This window comes from Crocodylus porosus, unplaced genomic scaffold (assembly GCF_001723895.1).
Source record: "Crocodylus porosus isolate Cpor-Errol unplaced genomic scaffold, CroPor_comp1, whole genome shotgun sequence".
NCBI lineage: Eukaryota > Metazoa > Chordata > Crocodylia > Crocodylidae > Crocodylus > Crocodylus porosus.
In genome coordinates, this window is record NW_017728947.1 from 43,886,575 (window position 1) to 43,913,000 (window position 26,426).

The 26,426-nt window shown below is 40.3% G+C and overlaps 1 protein-coding gene and 1 long non-coding RNA gene across 7 annotated transcripts in view; one reads left to right on the forward strand and one right to left on the reverse strand.

Annotated features, from left to right (window-relative positions):
- The first annotated feature begins 231 nt into the window (after positions 1-231).
- LOC109321519 lies at positions 232-6,701 on the forward strand. Its single transcript, XR_002104073.1, has 2 exons — positions 232-287; positions 5,640-6,701. It is a non-coding gene; the product is annotated as an uncharacterized LOC109321519 (long non-coding RNA).
- Positions 6,702-6,789: 88 nt separating this feature from the next.
- The window catches only part of MYBPC3 (myosin binding protein C, cardiac), a 102,986-nt gene continuing 83,349 nt past the window's right edge, over positions 6,790-26,426 (reverse strand). For 5 of the 6 annotated variants that reach the window (XM_019552252.1, XM_019552251.1, XM_019552249.1 and 2 more), the window contains 7 exons: positions 17,576-17,771; positions 13,728-13,867; positions 12,235-12,394; positions 11,489-11,625; positions 8,624-8,810; positions 8,264-8,306; positions 6,790-7,744 (listed from right to left, as the gene is read on the reverse strand). In XM_019552252.1, the coding sequence (XP_019407797.1) occupies positions 8,296-8,306; positions 8,624-8,810; positions 11,489-11,625; positions 12,235-12,394; positions 13,728-13,867; positions 17,576-17,771 (831 nt within the window). In that variant the 3' untranslated portion in view covers positions 6,790-7,744; positions 8,264-8,295. The remainder of the gene's footprint in view (positions 7,745-8,263; positions 8,307-8,623; positions 8,811-11,488; positions 11,626-12,234; positions 12,395-13,727; positions 13,868-17,575; positions 17,772-26,426) is intronic. The other variant, XM_019552248.1, reaches the window with a different exon arrangement.

Below are 26,426 nucleotides of genomic sequence, written 5' to 3' on the forward strand. Positions count from 1 at the left end.
AGAGGGTAGGTTTAGGTTAGATATCAGGAGGCGCTACTTCACAGCCAGGGCGGCTAGGGTCTGGAACCAACTTCCAAGAGAAGTGGTGCAGGCTTCTACCCTGGGGGTGTTTAAGAGGAGGTTAGATGAACATCTTGCTGGGGTCATTTGACCCCAGTATTCTTGCCATGGCAGGGGGTCGGACTAGATGAGCTGCTCAGGTCCCTTCCAACCCTAGAAACTATGAAACTATGAATTGCCACTAAGTCATCTCAACTGAAAACTTTTGCTGAAAATACGGAGTTCTGGTAATACTTGTTTGCAATTAAAAAAACAACAGTATTCTTTGGGTTATTCTTTGTGGGGTTTAAGAATGTGACTGGAAGTTTTCTTGATGAGGAATGTTCAGACCAGTGATTCACATCTAGGGTATTCTGGCACCCTGGGGTGCCTTGAGATCTTTTCTAGTAGGGTGTTGTGGGGTGCGTGTGCAAACATGATTCACAAGATACACCTAGAGTTTTCACATAGGAATCCATAGCATTAAAAAAGCATGCTGACCTGTTGTGGTCTTTCAGAGTTCTTTGCAACAGAAGAATTGCTCTATTATTTTTCTGTAGTAAAAAAATAGAGCAAACAGAGCGACATTTTCTGAGGGGGACCTTGAGTCTACTGAGAGGTGCCTGAAGCCTAAGAATGTTGAGAACTACTGGTTTGAGACTGTTTCCTTATATGTAAAGAATAATGCCAAATACATAAGATCTGTTTCTGTATGCGATAGCTGTGGAATGTGCATCTGCCCAGACTGACCCCAAAGCCATCTCAGAGCAGCCCCTGTTCTAGAATGGAGCCTGGGGCTAAGCACAGACATTCAAAAAGCCTGAGCCTGAATTGATTCAATCTTTGCAGGTTAGTTCAACCTGTGTAGATTGAACCAAGAAGCAAGTGAATAGACATTCACTTTTGATTCCAGAAATGAAGCAACACACCTGCAGTGGCCAGGGAGTGCTAGAGTATGCCCTCTTCCTTCTGCAGTGGCCAGAAGGCTGGAGGGAAGCTGAGTTGAGGGGGTTGTTGCCAACCCCCGACAAGCCACTGAGTATGATTGGGGAGGGGTTTAAACCTCCCTCTGGCCTGCCCGGTCCCCAGCCGGTGTGCCTGGAGGGGGAAAGGAGAAGCAGCCCTTGCCAGGCTTTTCCCCACTGCACTACTGGAGTGGAGGGGGGAGGTTGAAAGGGACTGCTGCGCCCCTGCCAGGCAGACCTCGTCTGGGGTCCTGTGCCAGTGGGAAAGGGGAGGGAAGGGGGATTAAACCTCCCTTCCCCACCTCACCCTGCTGGTCCAGCTCAGGCATGGCCGTGCCCTCTGATCTCCGCTGGAGTGGGGAGAGAGGGAGCAAACTCTGGTAGGGGCTGTCCTCTCCCTCTGCTTGTGTAGGGAGTAGGGTAGTGGGGTGCAGAAATGTGGCAGCTGCCCCATGCAGACCTAGGCTGGTGTCCTGTGGACCACGGAGGACTTTAAACCCCCCTCCCTCCCCTCTGTCTAAGCCTACAGCCTTGCCCCCTCCACTCCAGCAGGGCGGGGGGGAAGTCTGGCAGGGATTGCTCTGCCCCTGCCACGCAGACCAGGCTGTGTCCTGAGCCAGTTTTCCACCTTCACCATCTTGTCAGCCAGCTTTCACTGCTTGGGCTAGAGAGCAGAGGGGCAGAGCCAACCCTGCTCTGCTGGAGCAGACAGCCCAGCCCAGCCTAGAGCTGTAAAGCATCCTGGGAGACTGTGATTAACTAAAACCAAGAAGGGGTCTGGGACTGAAGTTCCATAAACCAGTTTGACCTAAATCAGTTAAGTCTGATACTCCATTCAACCAGGTTTATCTTAAACCAGTTTTGGCCATCTGTCACAGGTTTAAACCTGTTTCTGAGCACTTAAACTGGTTTACATGTAACTTCTGTTTCTAGCCAATATGGACCGGACCCCTTTGCCTAGGCAAAGCCTTGTTGATTTCTGTTAGGCACTACACAGGCTCCGAGGAAGTGGACCTCTGGTTGTGGTCTTGTAGGATTAGGAACTGACACAGCAGCACAAAATAAATACTTGGATGCCAATTTATAAGAGGGAAATACAACCTCAGTTGTTTACACTTCCCTCCAGTGATCTAACAGGAGTATGAAAGAACTAGAATTGGGTGTGGAGAATGCAGAGTGTAGATGGGTATATGCGATCAACTCAATATACAAATTACTTGTTAATAATCTTACTCAAGAGCTGCCTCTGCATATTTCCATTCATGGGAGATTAGCTATTAGAACCTGCCCTTAAGGAGTTGAGATGACTGCAGGGACTACTTTCCCAAACTGGCATTAGAAAAAGCAAATGAATAATTTTATGGGAGTATGAGTGGAAAAGTGACTGAAGTTAAAGTCATGTAATGTTACTGCTATTGACGTGATTCAGACGCTCAGATTTAGAAAAAATGGCAGTGAGGAAAGTTCTGTTTCAGGGCAGTAAGGAACAGCACCAAAAGGATTGGGTAATTGATTTAAAAGAAGATATTTTAAACAAGAGTATAAAAATACTATTAGAGATACTTGTGGCATGTTTGTAGATTTTTATAGTACAAAAGCATGAATAGGCTCTACAACCCTCCTGTGCAGAAATACCAGATAGCTGATAGCAAATCTGCATGCAAAATATACCAAGCCTAATCGCCTTTGAAATAGATTCCTCCTCCTCTTCCCTTCCCCCAGACTTATTTTCAGAATCACCAAATATCATGCTAAACTCACTTGGCAATGAGTACAGCTTGGGAAAGAAAAGGGGGAAGTTATGACTGATTCAAATGGAATTTAAAATCCATCTTCATGTCAGGTATAGATGTAAAATATCTTGACCTTGTAGAACATTAATTTAAAACCTTTTTATCAGTTAAAAACACTGTCCTTGAAAGCAGATATGCACACAGCAGCTAGGCAAGAAGTCCAAAAAGTAACATGTATAAAAATGAGGTAAGTTGTTAACTCTCACTTTTATTCCTCACACTAATGCTTGAGTTCCTCTCCTCCTTGCATTAAAGCAAGCATTGTGGAATTATATGTGTCATAAATTGTGGTCGTTTTCCTAACTATGTTGGTTTTAATGGTCCTGATGGTTCCAATGGATGTTACAGTCAGACCCTTATGTGCTTTAGAAATACAGATAAGCTGACTAATGTATTAATACATATAATTCGTTTTGATGAATTTATTATTGCTTTGTAAATAGTTTCCAAGGCAGAGGTCAGCAGTAAAAAAAACAGTTTTGTAATAATACCTAGCAGAAATAAGAATATGGCGGAACTTTGCCTCGGTATTTTTAAAATGATTTCTTCATTTGAGTTTAAAGGAAAAAAGATGCGGAAATCTAGAACTGAAGAGGAGATTAGTTGCTTGGTGAAAAGACAATTCATAGGACATCCCAGGAGACCACAAGGTGTCAGTCTTGACTTGCAAGTTGATATAGCTGCAGGGAGTAGATTCCACTGAGCAAACCCATTTTCATTTGTCACTGATTTTTTTAGTGTAGTTCTGTTGTTGGAAATAGCCTGTGTTCAGATGCAGTTGAGGAGGATGTACATGCTTTTTCTTAAATCAGCTAGGCTTGTCTTATGTAGTATCACATGGCTTATGATTATCAATTAGTGATTTATCTAACATCAAGTTATCTGCATTTTTCAGTGTCTGAAGCATGGCTAGCATTTTAGTATTAAAATTGGTTTGTTGCTTTTTAAAATGTAACTTTTTATTATGTGTCCTTATTTTAATTCATGTGGATCACTCCAATTTGCCCTTTTATTGTTTAAGACTTTTATATTATGTTTGAAAGGAGCCACTAAACTGAAAAAGCAACCCATTCTTCTTTGTATTTGTACTCCTGGATGTACTCAAGATCACTCCATTTGGCTAGAGGAGACCATTCATTAGTAGTCACTTATATATGGAGTCTACATGATAAACAGTTTTCCTTTTTAGAACTATTCTGTCTTCTGCATTTTGAAAATGCCTGTCACTGGTATCTCAATCTGGTATATCCATTAGCGGTCATGCATTGTTCACCTGGAGGATGAACTTAAGCAAAGTTAAAACAAACAATCAATCCTTGTTAAATACGATGTGCTGTGCTACTAGTAATTATACAATTGACTAGTTCCCCTCTAAGGTTTCTAATAGCTGTGCTGACAGTAACTACTAGAAACCTTGAAAATGAGGGGAGCTAGTCAGTATAACATATGTTTTTGCATACAGCAAGTCCCCAAATAAGATATGCCCCTTGTTTTTAAAGGCATAATTAAGAGAGAAAGATTTTTTTTTCTTTGAAAATACTAACAAGTATGGGTTTTTTCCAGGGAAAACACGGGCAGTTGCAGTAAGGTGGGGAGAGCAAAACATTGTGGCTGCTCTAGCTTCAGGATGCCACAGGTACTGTTGGATGAGCCAAACTGCCTGCCCTCTTTTCTCTTGAGCTGAGCTAGGTGGGCTTGATCCCAGCCAGTAGCTGCAGAGACAGCTGAGAGCCCACTCAGCTGATTCAGCAGGAGGCTCTGTTCTTGCATCCAGAGCAGGGCTTGGCTCTGCTTTAGAAATACAGAAAAGCCAAGTCCCAGGTGTTGGGGAAGAGGGTCTTGCTATGTTAGTAGCAGCTTCTTCAGCATGAGCTTCTGCCAAGAGAAAGGGATAGTAATACTGTGCACAGGCAGGAAAGTCGGCTTGCAGGACTTCTCCTGTCCATAGCCAGCAGCTAGCCCTGTCTGTTCACTGTATTGACCTTTGTGCAGCATGTGCAGTAGTCTTTTCTCTTTCTCCCAGCAGAGGTTCCTGTTGCAGAAGCTGCTATTACTGTATTTTCTTGCTTAAGTATGAACCCCAATTTCCGGTGGCTGATTTTTAAAAAAAATGTGCATGTTGTATAAGAGAAAGTACAGTACTTGATGAACATTGCGAATGGCTCTGTCCGTGCTGTTGTGCCTGGCAGTTTCAAGGCTGTTGTCTGCATGTTTTTAAGGGTCTAATACCAGTTCTGATTACAAGTGTTAGAAACTATGAACACCTGGAAAACTAGTTCATTCTGGAGCTGCTAATACCAGAGCACTGACAGCACTGTAAGCAATACTTCTCACTTACATGGTACTGTCAATATTGTGGCATTAGGTGTCCAGACACTGACTAGCTCTCCTCATTTTCGAGGTTTCTAGTAATTGCATGCCTTGAAAATGAGGTGAGAAAATGGTCATGAAACTGATTAGCCCATGTCATTTTTAAGTCTAATAGCAGCCTTTTCACCGTTTCTGCTTCCTTTTCACCGTTTCTGATGCAGGTAAAGGGAGCATAATTAACTAAAAAGTAGTCAGTTACTAAGCAATTACCCAGTACAGTACTTGATGAGCACTGCGAATGGCTTTGTCAGTGCTGTTGTATCTGGTAGTTTCAAGGCTGAAAGTAGACAGGCTGAAAAATGATATGCACTTAATCAGTTTATACATTTAGCTGATATACAGGTACCTGCAATTGTTGTAATCAAGCAATATGCATTAATACTGTGTTATTCAGGTAAGTGAATTATGCACTTATCCTGTATGTATGTAAATGCAGTACGCTGTTGCTGATTTTATTTTTTTATTCTAATAGCATTTGCATACTGGAACTTCATGAGCATATAGCGTAAGGACAAAGATTTCTTTGATGAAGACATCAAGTTGAATCACTTTGTGCCACAGCTAATCACACTTACAGTAAGTGAACTACCTTCAGTGTTTTACAAAATGAATCTAAATACATTTAACATCCAGGAATGTAATGGTGTTCTTTACTATTCTTTGCTTGGTTCCTTCTGGTCAGACATGATGAAAAATGTCTTGCATTTGAAAGCTTATCTAACTCTATCCCAACTATGCAGTTGGTCCAATAAAAGATATTACCCTAAGAAATTCTTGCCTCATGGAAAACTCCATCATCTTTAGGAATATAAGTTTTGTGTGCCTCTTTTAGTCCTACATTGAAATAATGTGTGAAGGCCTACGATGTCTCCATAGCAATAATTATTCAAAGAGCCCTTCAGATATTAAGATATAATCTGTAAAACACAGAACTCTTTTCAGACTAAAAAGGTGCTATATAAACCTGTGGCATTGTAAGTCAGTCCCTTGGTTTTCTGTAGACGTCAGGACAGATGCCATGGGTGATCACCTAACTCTGCTATATTGTTCAGGTAATAAGCTGTCTATGATATTGAACATACTTTTTATGTGTATATATATATATATATGGTGTTTGATTTGTTAAAAAATTAAAAATGGAATTGGTTATAAAATAGGGAAAGATGTTGCAAGTACTTTTCCTTATATTTCCACTTACATATTCTGATATACTCCAGTGAATGGCAATACATTTTTTAGCAGATAAATGCCCACATAAAAAAGGTATGTCTAGTTTTAGAAGAATGTTTGATTATTTATTCATCCCTCTGTTCTGCTGTGTAAATAAAATACAGCATAATCCAGCATTCATTGTACAGGTGTCTTTATTATGAAGGGGTATGCCACAGTGTAACATAATCTATCTACTGTGTTAGAAATACTAGTCCATTAACAGTTGAATATCTCAGAGGGTAGAATTACGAGCGTTGCGTGTTGCTTCAATTCCTTTACGTTGATTCTTTGAGAAATATCTTCTCTTGTTATGCCAACATACTTGTAACAATTACTGTAGGCTGAAAAGGGGTAGGAAGTGGTAAGCAGGAGACTTCCCAGGAGGAAGAGGGCTATTTTTAAAGAAAAAATTTAATGGAAACTCAAAGAGTCAACTGAAAACATAACCTCTGGATTCATATGTAAAAATAGTTTCCAAATTATGAAAAACTCTAAGGTGATACAAAGGCAAAAATAAGTTTTTTATGGAATTCATGACAAGCTTTGTGTTTTGAAATTTTATGTTTGCAAATAGCTTACTAACTATCGTTCAGTGGTCTGCCTAATACAAATACAAACTAACTCAAATTTAATTTTTTTTCATGAGTTCTGTGATTCAGCTGAAGACGCATCTAAAAACCAAAAGAGGTTTATGTTGTTGTGTTTTTCCAAATGAGAAGATTAGTGAATAGTTAACAGAGACAATGTTATACAAGTAAGCAAAGAGCAAGTATTCTCAAACTACATTTTGGACAAGCAGGGATCTCTAGACACTTTACTGGGTCCATACAAGTATTAATTTTTAGAGCTGGCTGTTGGAGTTTGGAAGAGGAAGGCAGTCTCTTGCATGTAGGCTTTGATATGATGAAAGTTGAAGCACTAGTGTGAATAACCAGTTAAAATTTTACTATATTTTATGTTTCTGAGCAGTCGAGTACCCTGTCAGAATCTCAGAATTTTGAAAATGACTACTAAGCTGAAATGGACAGAATTTATTTTAGCATTAGGGAATTTTGGACTTCCTATCTAATTGTTTGTATCTAGAGCTTTTATCTACTGTCTAAGGTTTCTGACCTAAAAGGTGATCCATACTTATAAGGAAATATCTTTTCCCTTTCCTTGCATTTCTACATATGATTCTGAGGGCCAGTACTATTTAAATGGCTTTCTGAAAAGAGCAATATATACTGTGTAAGAATTGAAACCCAATACCTGCATCCCTCTTCCAAATACACACTCACTAAAAGGCATTTAGCAGAGAATTATGTTTATCTAAGATTATCCTTTATTTGTTTCTTCCTTTTCAAGTTCCATTCTTCATACTCTCTGAGACAGAAAGAGAAGAGAGGTAGTTTGAGTGTCACGAACAGATGTTTGATGATGTACTTTATTTTTAAAATGTATAAAGTACATAACATATTTTAGATATAAGAATGACACTTTTAATTGAAAGAAAATAATTTTATATTAAAGCATACAAATTATCACATATTAGATTTATGCTAATAAATGGCATACAAGCCTTCTCCACTCTCTTAGACAGAAAGCTTTGAGGAAATTTAAGAAGAAACATTCCCACGGGACCATTTCATCATTCTAACAACTTCCCTCTATCTTTTACAGATAGTTCAATTAGATGCTACATAGTACCTTAAATGGACTTATATTTAAATCTCATGGAGCTTAGACAAATTGTAAACTATCTTGAAAAATGAACTTATAAGTAACCACTAAACTGTTGAATTAAATGAATAACTCAACATGGATCATTGCCAAACTACTTGTTCATCATTCTTTTATCCAATGCTAACTTATTGTTTTAAATCAAAGAAGCTCAATTCATACCTTTACTTGCTGTTGAACCAACCTGGTGAGTTTTACTGAGGTGCTGGAGGAAGTAAAAGAGGTAAAAGACAATGAGACTCATTGGAGAAACTGGCATGAAAACATAAAGACGTGAAACTAAAGCAAAATAAGAACAAAATGTAGTCACACTTCTAGAACGTTCACAAAATGAGTGTAATAATAGCTGTACATCAGTTTGAAAAACATCATTTTACTTGTTTCTGTGCACTTATTAAATTGACTTAAAGTTCTGTCTTCAGCTATCAACTGTTTTTGCTTAAAGGGCAGCCACAGTTTTTAGTGAAATTTATCATCCATTTCTTTTAGAGGGAATTTTGTCTATAGAATTCATTTCCTTACCTCTGACATCCAATCTGCACTCTATTTCAGCTTCACCACTGTCATTAACAGCTTTGCAGGTGTAACAGCCACTATCAAATGGAGTTGGTTTCCGTATCTCCAGGGTCAACACTCCTTGTTTACTGAACATACGGTACTTGGCATCTCCAGAGAGATCTACCTTATTCTTGTACCAAAAGATCTTTGGCTGAAGGACATGAAAATTAGCACTTTTAAACAAAACTTATGAAATGAAAGATTTGTAGAGGTCTAATCTTAATTTAAGTACTGTGGATGTAGGTTTTCTGAAGGCCTTTAGGGCACTGACACAAGTGACATTTTGTTGTGTGATTGGTCCCCTGAAGTGCTCTACAGCTGTGCCCTTGGCGAAGTGCCTGGCTGCAGAGAATTTTAAAAGGGCTCGATTCTGCGACATGTGGGTTCAGATGAAGGCACTTCAAAGTGGCACACCTTCATTAACTTGTGTCAGACCACACCAGGAGCAGGGATGAGCTGACACAGCCCAGACGTACTCCTGGTGTTGTCTTTAGAATGGAGGGGGGGAAGGGAGCAGAGGGAGTTCCATCTGGAGTTTGCCCAGCCTGTGCCCAAGGTGTCGGGGGGAGGAGGCTCCAGCTCCAATCCATGCATCCCACCCTCCACCACAGGCTGGGCAAATTTGAAGGTCGAGCTGTTTCTGCTCTCTATCCCCCCTCCCATTCTGAAGATACTGCTGGGGCTGGGAGTGGGGAGGGACATGTGTAGGGGAGAGCAGATGCAGACTTGCCACCATTCCAAACTGCAGCTCAAATCCCCCAACCTGCCAGACCCAAAAGACATCTGTTGAGTCTGGGGGATCATTGTAACTCATGGTACTTCCTTCAAGTGCCATGAGTTACAGTGGGGAGCTGTGTGTCTGTCAGTGCCCATAATCAATACCTGATGAAGATTGTCTTTGTTTGACAAGCTTTCAAATGCATCTCAACTATGCAGTTGGTCCATAAAAGATATTACCTTAAGAAATCCCTGCCTTGGGCAAGTTTATTTAACATTTCCTCGTTTATATCTCTTGCTGGGATCCTATGAACGGAGCTGACTTCCTGCCCTTTGGGTGGGGGGCTGGACTCGATGATCCTCCGAGGTCCCTTCCAGCCCTAATGTCTATGAAATCTATGAAATATGCATGCTACAGCAGAAAGTCATACTGCTTGATCTCACAATATACATCCAAAACCACAAAAAGTTAGAAGATAAACTGTAGGCAACAAAAAAAAAATGGAGCTCCTCTTTACACCATTAAGTGAATTGCATGTTTCATTGAGCTTTGCTGTTCTGAAACATCCAGTTGTAATGAAGAGATGCAAGAGGGCAGAGGTAACATCACTCTAACAATTTTAATTTTTCAACTTTTGTACCTGGGTTTGTAAAACCTTAGGTGTCATGTTACCTCAGTGGGTGTGTCTACACGAGATGCTTTACTGCTCAGTAGAGTATACTATGCAGTTAGTTTACTACCTGTATTTACACAGCTAACTGTGCAGTAGATACTAAGTGTGTCTACACATGCACATTAACTGTGTAGTAACAAATTATTGCACAGTATGGGCACGCATCCACACATGCGTGCCTACACTGAGCAGTAAATATGGCGACTTACGCCAACTTGAGCATTATGCAGGTACCAAATTTATGCCCAATTAGTTACTGTGCACTAATGCATATGTAGACAGTAACTAATTTTACTTACTGCGTAGTAAATTTAAGCTGGCGTAAATGCATGTGTAGGCATATCCACTGTACAATAACACTTGTGTAGATGCTGACTGAGAGCAGATTTGCTCTTTGTTTTCAGTCAGTCTTGTCAGCTGGGGGCCACAGGGGACAGGAAGCTCTCTGTCCCCAGTCGTGGCACTGCTTAGCTCTCCGACTCCGCCCAGAAACTGGAAGCCAATCAGTGCCAGGACTGGGGAGCTCTCTGCCCCCTGTCTCAGCTCCTGCCATGGAGCTGGTAGCTCTGGAGGGCAGTTGGGGGCTAGGAATCCAGCCCTTGCCTATCCCTTGCAGCAGCTCTGTGCTGCAGGCAGTGGCTGGGAATCCAGCCACATGGAGCTGCTCTGGGGGACAGAAGAAAACTGGATTCCCAGCCTCCACCCACTCCCCCAAATATATAGCTCCGTGCCAAGCAGGGCAGCTGCCAGCGAGCCCCATGGCCCCCTTCCTGCCTGGAAGGAAGCTCATTGGCAGCTGCCCCACACGGGGAAGAGCTCCCAGTAACCCCCTGCTGGGCAGGGAAACCCTGCCCAGCATGGGGCTTGCTGGCAGCTGTGTGTATTGATGGGCACAGGGCCAGAAGAGCTCTGCCTGCTTCAGGGGCAGCTTCCTCCTGGCTCTGTACATGTCAGGTCTCCTCCCAGTGTGCACGGGCCCAGAAGACAGCTGCCACTGCAGCCAGCAGAGCTATTCTGGCCCTGTGCCAACTGGGACTGGCCTCATGCCCCTTGCCAGCTTTAGGGTAGGATCAGGGGAGCCTGGAGCTCCCCCAGGTTGCTGCAGGTGTACCAAGCTGCTCTCATGGGAAGCAAATCTGTTCCCAAGTGGGAGCACATATAGACATGCTCCTAGGAAGGTTTACTTTGAATTTACTGTGCAGTAAGCCTTCTACAAATTAATAGCACATGTAGAGGAGTCCAGTAAAATGTATTTTTTGATTGATGCTTGAGTTATAGGAACCTGTGTGCCAAGGAAAAGTATAAATCAATGTCCTGTGTAATTTAGACCAGTAATAATAATATACAATTATACCAAGTGGATATGAATATTTTGGTATTTATAGCAGGTCTTTGGTTCATTATAAATCATATAAATGACAGCCAGTGTAATCTGTACCTTGGGAATTCCTCTGAGAGCACAGCTGAGTGTAGCATTGTAGCCTGCAATCACAGAGCGGTTTGCTAAGGGGTGAGTGAATTTGGGGGGTTCAGAGAAGTCATATTCTTTGTAACTGGGTGGTTTATAAATGGTGCCTGAAATTCAAACAAACAAAATAATCTACTAAGGATTAACTCTTAAATCTTGCCTTGTTGAACACAATCGAATTGTAATTGTATTTCACCTGTGCAGTTTTAGGAATGCAGTAAAGTTAAAACACTAGTACTGCCAAATCTCCTAAATTAGTGTGTCTCATGTTTTATGCTTTTTGTAAAAGCTTCCACTACTGTAGCCATGCAACTATGTGACTTCCAGCTTTCATTGAAAAAGGGGATTTGTAGTCCTTACGGTTGCATGCAAAAGCTTGAATTAATTAAAATCCCTGAAAGCTAATATAGAAACCCCAGACTCACTGTTTTTTATAATCTTGACTTCTGGGGCCTGACTCTCAATTTATGAAGATGTGTGGGTAGCAACAACACAGAACCATGCCACAGACTAGTTGCACAGCAAGTCTCAAAGATTAAATGCTCCGTGGACGTGTGAAGCGTTAAGTAATGAAAATATCTCTAAGATGGTGCCCAGTTATTCTGTTTTGCTTCTCTTAGTAGTGCATTTTCATCTTGTGATCTGTGGCTTACCCACAAGAAACCCTTTTTTTAAGAATTGTTTTAAATGAGCTCTTTATTTTAAGAATATGTTACCTGTTTTTTGGATATAGACAGGAGTTTTGGTGGTTGCAGCAGTTTCGCTCAGTCCCCATGAATTTTCACTGAAGACTCGGAAGTAGTACTCATTCCCCATTATCAAGTCAGAGACTACACAGTTTGTCCGTCGATAATGATCAGAAACAGTATACCATTCCTGGAATAAGTTTGTATGTTGTGAGAGAAAGTAAATGTTGAAAAATATTTAAAAGATAAGAGATGGTGCTAGTTTTGTTTTTGTAGACCTTCATAGTTAGTGTAAGTGGAAAAGATAGTTTATCATTCAACAACAATTTTGGGGATGGTATACAATTCCAGATAGAGAAAAATCAGCACGTTTGTTCTTTTCAGAGAGATGAAATGTCCAGCCTATTTTCTTACCTTCATCTTCAGGTTCTCATGAAAATTGTATGAGTATTTTCATAAAGTGGAAGTTTCTATCCCTTATGGTAATTACATAGAAAACGTTACAAACTAAAATTAAGCTGTTGCATATCTGTTTTCCTGTATCTACAAACCTTTTTAATACCAGGTTGCCACAGGGGAAATCCAAATAATTCAAGTTAATTTTGACACCTTTGTCCAGAATAAAGGTAAAATATTGTGTCAATTAACAAAAAGCCTGAAGGGGCCAAATCTATCAATGATCTTGGTTACTTAAGTACCAGTTTGTGGGCTTAAGCCCAACATGTTAGATGCCACCAAAAATCCTCAAAACCCTACTCTTTTGCTGTCTAATCTGATAGGTGCCTAGCCCCAGTCACAGCCAAGCATTGACGGGATTCTCAAATCAGGTGATCCTCTATCTTGTCTACAGGGCCTGATCCCAGTGGGTGTTGTCCAAACATGTCTGTTTGTTTAGGGTTTACACAATAAATAAATGAGGATGAGGCTTCCACTTCCCCCCACCACCCCAGCAGATTGGTGTGCTTGAGTGTCCCAGGACAGCCAATATACAAAGTAGAACAGTTTCAGCAGGAGAGACTGAGACCACCTCATCACAGAATGCTTGGTAGTGTAGGGGCCAGGGCATTCTCTTGGGATGTGGGAGTCTCTTTTCCAAATCAGAGAGTATTTCAGAACACATCTGTCAGGTGAATGCCATGACTGCAATGCTTTTGGGCATAAGGTGTCATAACTCCAGGAGACAGTTCGGAGCTGAATTGAATGGGCAGCCACTTTTTAGTGCTGGAACTTAGGCTTTTTTCCCTAAACTTTTTCTCCCAGCTTCATTAGACAGCTTGCTGTGCATCTTTCTGATTTCATTCTATTCTCAGGTGCCTAATCCCATGCATTGTATGGGAACCACAGATGCCTGTATTGGGGCTCTGAATGCTGAAGGATGACAAGAGTTATATTTTTTCTGTGTATTTAGCCTCAGATTGAATTTGTACCTTCTGTTATAGGATTCTACCTCCCTATGCTGTATTACCCTCCTCTTACCCAGTTTCACTGATCTGCAGAAATACTGGTAAGCTTCAAAAACTCACCATCGTCTTTTTGTCAGCTTTCTGGATTGTGTACCCCAAAATCTGTGCATTGCCATCGTCTTGGGGAGGTGTCCACTCCAGAGCAACATTGAATCCCCACACATCTACAATCTTCACATTCTGAGGAGGACCGGGCTTGTCTACAGAGGAGAAAGATCAGACAAACTCAGTTCTTGTTTCAGGCTCTCTGCATTTCTCTTCAGCAAGCAGGAAAAACAGCTTGTTAGTGGGCACATCTATATGAGACAATACAGGCACAGTAGACTAATTCTACTGCCCATTAGCATGGCAGGCAAAAACTGTCCTAATGGGCAGTAGAATTAGTCTACTGTCCATTAACATAATAAAAAAGTATGTGCTGGTGCTACTGTGCAGTAGTGCTGATTACAGCACATTAAGTTAGTACTTGTTATTACAGGTACTAAACTTAATACACTGTAATTATGGTGTATTAATGCATGTGTAGACATGCCCACTGAATTGTATAATAATCCCACAGCAAAGCAACTAAGTTGTAAAAAGCTTAAAGTGGAAAACTCAAATATGTTTAGCCGTTCTTTACTTGTGTTGTTACCTATAGCTTGAGTGCTTCCATGTATTTTAATCTTTGTACAGATCTACAAATAAATTTATAGAACCGTCTAAAATGGATGCTTGGAAGAAAAAACTGACGGTTCTTAACTTAAGTGTCATGAAGATGTTAATATGGATGGTGGTTGGCTTGAGTGTCAGTGAAATACTCTGATAATTGGTGGGTAGTAGGAGAAAAGAGGCAGGAATCTTATCAGCTGGATTTAAGCAAGAAAAAGAACTCTTCTGGAGGGATACCACTGAAGAAACGGATTTCCAAGCCAATGACTTATTGCCTCTTTAATTAGAGGCTGTCATCTGGGAGCCTGATGTGAAAACTGTAATACAAGTTTAGGACAAGTTTTTCCATAGAAATTTGCATATTGTTCATTTTTACTCAATTGGTTAAGAAAGCACTATAATTTATTCTAACTCTTGGCTTCACCAGCTATATCTTGAGAAGGAGTAAATATTGAAGTCTCTGTTAGTACCAAAAAGTTGATTTTTGAAAGATAATTATAATAAACAACTTGAGCTAAACCTCAGTAAAAATATGACAGTGGTCCAGTCATATGATAAGGTCTGTCTCAGGCATGATGATAGGGTTTTAAACTGGGGCCTTGCTTTTGACTAGAGAAAGATGGAAACCCATTTTTTGTAGGAATTGGAGGTTTTGTAAAATCTAACAATAATTGAAAGTAGTAAAGTTTCCTTCTGAATGTGTGCTTTTCAGCTGTATGGTGGAACCTCATATCACTAATTAGTGTAATTTCTTCTTTGCTTCTGTTTTTGGAGTGTTGACTGGAATTAACCATGGGGTTGTAGTTCTTCTCTTCTGTTTAGAGGTCAAGGGGATTTGCTGCAGGGTAGGACAGATTTTGATTGCCTGTCTCCTCATCCCAAAAAGGGTAACAACATGAGGCTACGGACATAAATCCCTCAGCAAGTAGACATGTGTCAAGGAAGGTTAGCCAAGTCATTGCTAACCTCTGAATGTTGTCTTCAGAGAATTGGTGGTTAATTTATTGTCCCTATGATGCTGGGTTGGCCTCCTGGCCTTCCATCTGACATATACATGCTACTCCATGGCAACTGAAGGACTGCTGTCAGTAAGAAAAATAGTATGCTTGACTTCCATGATTCTCTCCTGCCAAGTACATACTAATTTGGGGAGAGCAAGAAGTTGCTGTTGAGAAAAACAAATAGGGCAGCTCTGAATGAGTGGCTGAGCGTTGATTGTGCATATATGCTTTGGCTACAGAAAGCTCTGCAGGTGTCCAAGGTCTTTCAAGTTGGAGTAGGAGATTAAATGAGACTGCTCTCAGATTTTGACAAAGCTATCCACTGAAGAACACAGAAATGTTATTCCAGTCCTTCAGGCTTGGTATACTTTAATCAGTGTAATGAGATTATTCACTTTTTGTGTCAGACATTAGGTTTCTGTCTCCTCATTCCCAAAGGGTAACAACATGTGGCTAATGACATTAATCCCTCAGCAAGTGGACGTGTCAAGGAAGGTTAGCTGCATAATTGAGTCTTCAGAGGATTGGTGACTGATTCATTGTCCCTATGAAAGCTGAGTTGGCCTCCCCAACCTTCCATCTGACATATACATGACACACCATAGCAACTGAAGGACTGCCACCAATAAGAAAAACGGTATGTATTGCTCCAATCTTTTTCTTCTACCAAGTACATACCAATGTGGAGAGCAGAAGTTGCTGTTGACAGAAACAAATAGGACAGCTCTGAATGAGCCAAGATTGTGCATATATGCTTTGGCTACAGAAAGCTCTGTGGGTGTCCAAGGTCTTTCAGGTTGAGGTGGGAGATTAACTGCTGACACTGATTTCAGATTGTGACAAAGCTATCCACTGAAGAATATAGAAACGTTATTCCAGTTCTTCAGGCTTGGTATACTTTAATCAGTGTAATGAGATTATTCACTTTTTGTATCAGCAATTAAATTTCTGAGGGCAATGGCTTTCTGATAACTGATGTGGCTGTACATATGATATACTGAAAGGAAAATACTTGGTATAGTCCTGTCAGACCAAGGCTCTTGAGGTGTAGAACGCCTCAGTGACCACTTTGCCATCTTTATCATTTATATCTCCAATTCTATAGAACGTTCAGCTTATTCATGAAACACTATATTACCAATTCTGAAGTGCCAGGAATTTAGTTAAATAATACTTCACTACAAGTATACATTTCTAGAAGAATACTGAAAAATTGGAGGAAATTGGGGATGGCAAAAAATGTTTGCGGCTAGAGGAACTGGTTTAATCTCCCCCTTCCCCTCACAAAAAAGAGCAAGATGTGGATATCAAATATTTGCAGATTCTTAATGATAAAGATAGATAAAACAGTTATTTAGCATCTAGATCTGTGATGAGGAGAAATGGGAAAAATTAGGTTGTGTGTTAAAGAAATCTGTCTGACAGAAGGAGATATATTAAGCTGTCAAATATATAGTTTCTCAAGGTAAGTTACTGAAACTAGATCACTTCCTCTTTAAAATGATACTAAAAAATACTGGAACATGTACAGCAATAGCCAGTGGCAATGCGTATGGGGTGCACGGGGGTGCAAGTGCACCCCCGGAGAACGCTGGTGCATCCCCTGTCATGCGATCCCCATTTAGGTGACAGGCAGGGGGGCAGGCAGGAGTGCCTGTGCCCCCTGCGAGTGCTAGCCAGGGAGAAGGGCCTCCAGCAAAAGTGGCTGAGCTGCTTCCTGAAGTGGCCTCAGGACTTCCAGAAGCGGCATGGCTGCTTTTTGGTGAGTGAGATCGGCTGTGGGGGGAGTTCCCCCTTCCCTTCCCCCCAGTCAGTGAGATCGGCAGCTGGGGAACCCCCCACCATCTCCTGGTCACTGACTCAAGAGGCACCAGTTGCCCATGGCAATAGCAGTTTTCCACTAGGCTCCAAGAAATGGGCTAGCTGATCTAATAGGCCTTTTCCATCTCTTGCTTCTATGGTTGTATTAGGTAAGAATTCTATGAATACATAGAACTGTTTTTAGCTTGTATTTGCATTCCCTGACTCTGGGAACAATAGGATAATACACACATTCATGCCATGACTTTACATTCACAAAGCTGGGGTAGAGAAGATCCCATACTAGCACACTAATTTCTAGATTGATATTTCTTCTCTTGGCAGAAGAATGCAGAACCGTGCAGAAGAACACCAAGATTATACTTTCTCCATTTGTTTTCTGAAGGACCTATGAGTTAGTTCTCCACGTTGACCTTAGTGTCACCAGGTTCTCACCTGCAATCTGTATGGTAATAGTAACTTTATCCTCCATGTTTTCTATTTGAACTGCCACTTCATAAGTTCCTGAGTGATGACGCTCTGCCTTTCGGATGAACAGGATTGTGTCTGTATTGCTGTTACGAATTCCCACATCTTTGGACTCTAGTGCTTGACCACCTTTCATCCAAGTAACTCTGGGTCTAGGTTTACCCTGCAGGAAGAAAATGCATATATATTTGAACTAGATTTGCTTTTCCCAGGTCCTTTGTTTTCTAATTTATGAAACTAGAAAAGATTTTTTTTCCAGATGCTTTATTGAGAGATACAGTATGACTGGCTGGATGCTTTCCCAGTTCCATGACCCTTCCATACATATATCCTTACTCATCCTTCTCACGCAGTGATGACATAGCTTAGTGGGACAGTGAACATAGAGCATCCTTATGTTCACAAAAATAATTTTGTGAATAAACACTGTTGGAAAACAGCCAAAGTTACTCTGTCATTTGAAATTCATTAGGCAGAAGACATTTTTAAAGGGACATTTGGTGGTAAAATCTCCATTTAGGCAGCAAGAGGTATCTGACAGCCTGTCCACTCAGTTGCCACAGCAGTCACCATACAAAGGTAAGTCAGAAGGTAGGCTAGAGATGCACCTTATAGACTAACTGAATCTGAGAACCTGCCTTTCACTTGACTTCAGACTAACTTGGATACCTACCTTTCTCTACTCATACCAGGATCATTCTGGTTACAATTCTCAGATGCCTATACATGTGCTCTGGGGTGGGTTAGTTTTCCTTGCCACTACAGAGAAGTTCTCTTCTAGACAGCAAGAGGTCTCTTTTGCAATAGATCTTACCAAAAATATCAGAAAAAAGCTTTCTGGACCACCAAAAAAAATCATCTTATTTTAAGAATCAAATCTTTTCTTCATTCTTTGGATCATTAGTTGCTGCACCAAGAAGCAATCAGGATTTTTAAGTGTAATAGAGACTTTTGCTTCTCAGTGTTTTGAGGACTTGCTTTCTGCCTGTTCTCAGCTGAACCTAATTGGGAGTAGGACTGACCCAGACCATAAAAGCCTAAACTGATGATGTCCAGTATAAGCTCTTAATAGGAAAGTTTTTACAGGAAGTTGGGTGTGGAGTTTGTGTTGTGGTGGGGCAGGGAGGGTTGTTTTGGTGTAATTTCTTGGTTTGGGTTATGGAATTTCCTCTTTTTTGATTTTTGTTTTTCTTCAAGATTTTTCTTTAAAAAAGAAAATATGATGGCAACTGTAGCAACTGTGGAAGACTTTCTCAGTGTGGCAGGGGAAATAAGGATGATGGGATATGAAAGCTACAACATGTATATTATTCTTGAGTGAGTTGCTGATTCTAGCTATATTTGCATAAAATCTCACACAACAGTACTCATGGAGAATAAAGTCAAGGGACTGAAAATGCAGCGGAGACAAAGATGGAAATCCAAGAGGATTTCTAAGGAGTGAAGAAAGGAAAAGAGAGAGTGCATATAGAAATGAGCTTCTGATACCTGCTGAAAAAGATGATCTGGTGGGCAGACTTTCAGAAGACAAAAAGAACATTTCTGGTTTATATTACTGAGCACTCATTCTTAAGAGTTCTTACCCCTTTCACAATGGGAGACATGGAAACAGAAGCATGGGCTGTCTGCTGGGAAAAAAGATATGGGGACAAAACTGAGGTTGAGATGGTTTCTGATGGGGGCAGACAAGAATCTACTAATTGTTCTTTTTGTAGGAACAAATGATACAATCAGATACTCACTGGGCATGTCTACATGAGATACTTAATGAGCAGTAGCCTAAAAAAACTGCACAGTAGTGCATCACAGCATGGACAGTGCTAATATGCTACCATGCAGTATTATTAGGCTACTGTGCAGTAACATCACCAAAATGGCGTTCACTGGTGCTACTGCTCAGTAACTCTAGTTACTGGGCATTTAGTTAGTACTTACTAAATTAAATGTGCAATAACTACTGTACATTAATGAATATGTAGACATGCCCACTAACAAGACTAAAGGACAATTATGTTAGTCTGGGGAAAACATTTAAGGAGGTTGAAGTTTAAATGATCTTCAGTGGGATTCTTCTTGTTCCAAGAAGACCAGATAATGAAGCTTAACAGATGGCGGAAAAATTGGTGCTATAGGAAAGGTTTTAGGATATTCAGTCAGTGACTGGAGAGACATTTCTCTAGGAGTGGTCTCTGCTTAAGTAAGGAAATAACCTGCTGGGATCAAGTTTGGCACAGTTGATTAGAAGAACTTTCAGCTACCAACTCAGTGGAATATGGGAGAAAGCCGCACATCCCCATGCTGAGAAAAATATACACCAAGAAACAAATGGAGTATATTAGGTAGATTGTAGTCAGTAGAGACAAATGAGTACTAATATACCGTGCAAGGCATTGGCAAGACCTCATTTAGAACGCTGCATACAATTATGATTGCCAGTGTTCAAAAAAGACTAATTTAAACTAAAAAAGGTACAGAGAGGGGCCACTGACATAATTAAGGGAATGGAGAATGTATCTTATTAAAGGAGCTTAAAAGTACTTGTTTAGCTTAGCAAAATGAAGGGTGAGAAGGGATGCGATTACTTTTTATGAATACATGTATGGGGTGACTATTTAGGGGGAGAAGAGCTGCTTAATGTGACGGACAACATCAGCACAAGATCAAATGGCTACAAATTGGTTATATACATATTTAAACTGGAAATCAGTAGGTTTTTTAATGATTAAAGTTTTCAAATTCTCTTCTAAGCAAAGTAATTGGAAGAAAGAACATGAATCATGTCAAGATGGATGGAACTTGACAAGTTTGATGGAAGGGAAAGTATGATAGGAGAGGTGCATTCTTCAATCAATAAATGGTATATGAAGTATGAGGATTCAAGTATTTGCGAGCCCCATGATATGGTTGAGATGTTGGGGTTTTGGGGGGTTTTTTTTGTAATGCAGTGGGTATTGGTAATCCCATACTTTAGGGCTTCTGCTGGTCATCTGTACAAGTCAGAAATGATTGTTTCCCTTCATGAGTACTTTATTGGCTTCTTAGTAGTAGTGGTGGCAAAGGCTGGGTAGAGGAATGCCAGCACTAAGCAAGGGAGACTGTTGTAGTGATGAGTTCTCCAAGGTAAAAAAGAGGCAGTCTGTTAAAAAGTAAATAGTTGGAAATTATGAAAACAAAGGATAGAGGAAGAAAGGAGGGGAGGAAGGGGGAGGGGAATGTAAATGGTAAGTTCAGGCAGGTATCTAGTGAATCAGATGTCAATCAGGTTGTACTGTGTCATAAATTCAATATCTATATTGAGTCCGTGACTTTTTGTATCCGGTAGATTTATGAAGTGAAGTTCGTAGGCTTGTCTATGAAAGGTGCTTTGTAAGTACGCTCCTAAATTCCAAAAGTGTTTTGTAAGTAGAGTCCTACATTCCAAACTAGTCAACTTTGTTCTGAAATTATTTGCAGTTCTCAAATACATTTGTAAACAACAGATATGGCATGCAGAAGGCTTTAGGGTCAAGTGGCCTAATTTCCTTGTATGACCTCTCCAGCAGAGTTCATCTCTGCTCCCCAGAAGGTGACTAAGGACAGTGTTCTACAATGTCAAAGATAACATGGACATCCAAGTATCTGTTTCAACAAAACTGCTCATGTGACAGATGCAAGAAACATCTCTATAGAATAAGTCTTTCCTTAAACGAACAGCAAGATTTAGCAAATGTCCACATACATTAATATTGCTGTATATTTTCATTAACTGAGGAGATGTGGAAGGTTTCTGTCCTCAATGTCTATTCCATAATGGTGTATGATTCACATTAATTTATTTGCCATCAGCTGGAATCAGAAATACAAACTCCCTTATTTCAGAGGATACAAAAGACCAAGATCTTTCACAGATGCCTTCCTCCTTGGCTGCTACAGAATTTTCTGTATGCAGTTTCCCTGAAACTGTCTATAGCTAGCATGATCTGCAAGAATCAGATGGGGCAAAACTATAATGATTATTAATAGTTTTTGGCTGAGTAAGACCATTCTGGTTTCTAGATCTTCTAGATCTGCTATAGGATTGCTACCAAATGTTATACTTCTACTCTCTTCACTTCTATATAAAATGTTTTAATCTGTCATCTTGGATGCTGAGTTGCTGAACATAGGCATATCAGACAGAAGCTGTTCTGAGGCTGACCACAAGATACAAGCACAAAGCAGGAAGTCACTAGCCAATTCTGTTTACACAGGTTTCTGGACATATTGGAAAGAAAAAAGTATCTTTATCAGGACTGGCAAAATAGTTAATGTGCCATCTCAACCATTTAGATGGAACCAGATGAACTACTCAAACTCCACTTTTCTTTCTCTTTATCTGGTATTAATTAGGTCATAATGGTACGTCATGCTTTCTGTACCTCTTCCATATTTTTATATGATGTCACTATTTGTGTCTTTAATAACAATCATCTGTTTAAAGATAATAAAAATATTTAAGGAAAAACGTTACATTTTGACCTCAGTTTTTATGTGCTATTTACCAAAATATTTATAGTCAGCTCCTTCTCTGGTTTTCCAGCAAAATGGAATAGTTCAAAGGATTAGTGTAGCAACAGATCCATCCTAAAAGTTTTGGTAAAGACCAAACAAGAACAAATTTAGCATTAAAGAGAGCTTTTTTTTTAGCGTTAGCTCAGAACAGAAGCTTATTATAAAAGCATCATTTTAACCATAAATCTGATTTTCCCACTGCTGATGGTATAATACAGTTGAGCAAGCACTTTCATTACAACTCGTCATTTAAGATGTAGTGACTAATGAAATAGTGCAAGTGTTTGCAGTATTGGTTTTCATATCTGAGACTTTTATATTTATAGACTGTGAAAAACATAAACCCATAGAAAGCACATTCTTAATATGTATCACAGAGGATTGGATTTCTGTAATGTGCCATATCTAATCCTGGAGGGAACAGTGAGTGGTAGAGTAGATAAGTGCCCCATCAAAATAGTCTCAAAGGGCACCTATACAAGTGCCAGATGTTAGCATATGTTAGAGCAGACTTGATTAAGTGAGTCTGCTGGAGCTTGCTAATTGGCATGCTACAGCAGCCTCCACGTTACATATATTCAGTGTCCTGTGTTCAAAATGGTACCGGGGCGGCTTTAACTAAAGCTTGTCCAACGAGCTTTAAAGTGGCCCAGTCACCATTTTGAAGCATGGGACACTGAATACATGTGATGCTGCTTGGTGCTAGTTTAATTAAAGTGTTCCCCACACCCTGGAGCACATGAAAGATGCCTAGCGGTATCTGTTGCAGGAAGAGACATGTTATTTGCAACGAAGTTTGACACATACTTTTAGGTGTAAGATGGGAACAAAGGCTTCTAATGAACTTTGAATCTCACCTATCATAGAAAGTTAGGGTTGGAAGGGACCTTAGGAGGTCATCTAGTCCAACTCCCTGCTCAAAGTAGGACCAACCCCAATTAGATCATCTCAGCCAAAGCTTTGTCCAGACAAGGCCTTGAAAACCTTCAAGGATGGAGCTTTCACCACCTCTCTGGGTAACCTGTTCCAGCGTTTTACTACCCTCCTAGTAAAAAAAAAAAAAATCTTCCTAATATCTAACCTAAAACTTACCTTGCTGCAACTTGAGACCATTGCTCCTTGTTCTGTTTTCTGTCACCACTGAGAACAGTCTAGCTCCATCCTCTTTCGAAGCCCCCTTCATGTAGTTGAACGCTGCTATTAAGTCCCCTCTCAGTCTCCTCTTCTCTAGACTAAATAACACTAGTTCCCTCAGTCTTCCCTCAAAAATCAAGTCCCCCAGCCCCCTCGCCACTTTTGTTGACCTCTGCTGGATTCTCTCCAATTTGTTCACATCCTTTCTGTAGTGGGAGGCCCAAAACTGAACACGGTACTCCAGATGTGGCCTCACCAGTGCTGAATAGAGGGGAATAATCACTTCCCTTGACCTACTGGCAGCACACCTACTAATTCTTTTTGGCAACAAGGGCACACTGCTGGCTCATATTCAGCTTATTAGTAACACATAATATTCCTTCTACTAAGTATCTATCTAGTTTGTTTTGGAATACAAATATATTAACTGATTCTCTTCCTCCTGACAGGGTATCCTGAATCATAACACTCTGCTGAAAAAAGATATAGATACTAATAATTGTGGTTGTCTTTCTCTGTATTTTTTCCTATAAGGATTTTAATTTTAAAAAGTTAATCTATCTTCACTTTACTCTTGTAAGGTAGATGAACAGTAAAATTTCCATGTCACAAATGGGTAAGCAGATACAGAGCATGAATGATCTAGGCATGGTCACACAGAAATTCAGTCACAGCTAAGAACAGAACTGAGTGTTCTAACTTACAATTCCATTACGCTAGGTTCCTCAGTTCATGAATGCAAACACTTATCTATGTTTGTCCTTGGAGTGTCTACTCATGTCTACTTAAAAACCTTTTCTTCAGCAAGCATGCTCTCAAATATTAACTTTATGAAAAAAAATCAAACCTCTGAAATTTTCATTATTCTTATTGTTTCCCTTCTCTCTCTATATATACATGTATAAAAAAACCCAGTAACTGGATATGGGTAACAGTGTCTAAATATGGTCAAACAGGCCACTGGTATATGATTGACTTATATAATAGGATGGGATCTGATTCCAACTGTCACACATCTTGCCATGCCGTACATACATGGCAGGACGCATGATTGCTAGGATCAGGGACAGACCCCAACTGTGCAACTACCAGTAGTCCCTCCAGGGCTGTTGGGTGTGGGAGATCACAGACTCCAGGTGGGGAAAGCCAAAGGGCTTCCACAGCTGGGGAGTCTAAACCCTGAGCCCAGCACGCTGCCAGCAGTGCAGAGAATTGAAGGCTCTCAGCAGGGGAAGTGAAAGGGCTGCCAGAGGTCCAAATTTTGGAGCTTCATATGTAATAATGTTTATAATTTGAAGGTGAAATTTTACATTTGTCCATACAGTTGCAGCAAGCACAAGAACAAATAACTGCTTATTTTTTTAAACTATCCATAATTGTATTTTTCTATACAAAGTAACTATATGTAACTAGACATATGCAGTGTTGAAAACCTACATCTTTTCTCTGCCAGAGAATGATTTTTTTAGGGAAATTCTGGGGAGAAGAGATGCTCATGTGTTTCTCAGTATGACAGAGGTTTATTTCCCAGGTACAATTATTTGACTCACAAAGTAGAAAGCCTAAACTTAAATAATCTATTTTAATAAACTGTTTCATTTGTACATTAGTTATTTTGTAAAGAAATGTGCATACTCTTGGATTAATATAAACACCCGGATTTACAGTGATGTGGTACATCTTTTTGCTGCCAAGGGATAGAGTTGCCAACTGCAGTAAATAAAAAAAAAAAATCTAAAAATGGCTGTCAGTATAGTCAGTAAAAAAATTTTTGCTATCAGCAAAAACACTAAGCAACTGTAGCTTGATTTAATCTCTGACAGACAGAGCACAGCAGCACCACCTGCTGTTTAAGGGGAAGCACAGCACCCCACAGGGAGCATTTTCTCAACCATGTGCTGCTCCTGCATTCCAGGCTGCCTGTAATACTTCTGGGTGGCAGGCTGGCTTCTTTTGGGGTCTGCTGGGATACAGAAGCAGGGCTGGCAGGGGTACAGCTGGGGCATGGACTGGGGGTAGTAGGCAGCATGGTACATGTTGCAGTTGGGGACATTAGGGTGTGGAAGTGAGTACAGAGCCCCTGGTGGGTGGGGCAGGACAGTATAAAACCATTGCTGCAATCAAGTAGGGTTGTCAACGCAAGTATTTTTTTTTGTTGCAAACTTTTAACTGACAACCAAACTTTTTGTGTTTTTATTATGGTTGATATTCAACCCCTATATTTGGACCCAGCCCTTATAACTGGAGCCTGGCAAAAGAGTTACATTTACATTATGTAAAACATATCAGTAAAAGCATGTGTCAGTGGAAAAAAAAAACCCCACAACAACTTGCAAATGTATCGGTAAAAGCAACCTTACAGTTTGTCAATAAAAAAAATTCTTGGGTTGGCCGTCCTGCTGAAGGGTGAGCACTATATCTATATATATTTATTTAACCTGTCAAATAGCTAAATATTTTCAGATATTTATTAACTTTACATTTTCAGTTTGTTAGAAAATGATGAATGTATATTGCTTATTCACTGTGTAATTAACTTTTTACTTATGATTTGTATGAAGCAGCTGCACAATGATGGTAACTGAGATTTAGTTAAGCCTACAGATATCATAAAAATTTATTTTATTAAGAAACGCTATCTTAAATATTTTGCACACATATTCTACACAAATTTGAGAACTGAGCCAGTAAGAGCTGGGGAGGTGGAGAGAACTGTGTGTGAAACTACCCAAGTAGATTGATCAAAAGATCCTAGTGAGTTTTATGCTGGTATCCTGGGAGTCAGAAGGCTGGGTCCTTAATACCAGATGTGACTTACTGCAATTTATTTATAAAGCCTGGTCTCAAAAATTCAATGAGTTTCCCTGATTATGTCTTTATATAGAAAAAGCACACAGCCTGTAACTCAACATTTTGATAGAGGGTTGTGGCAAAGTGGGGCTCCCTGCCTAGCCACAGTGCTAGGTTCCCCACTTGCCTTTGGGCACGCCTCCCACCTGGCTCAACTGCCTTGTTCTTAATTAAGATGTTAATTAAGGTGGGAGGCTGCCCATTCATGCCCCGATGCCAGGGGGCATTACCTACAGCTCCGTACCTCCCCTACACTGCAGCCCATGCCTCGCAGATGGCATCCAGGTGTTGATCTCAGCAGCCC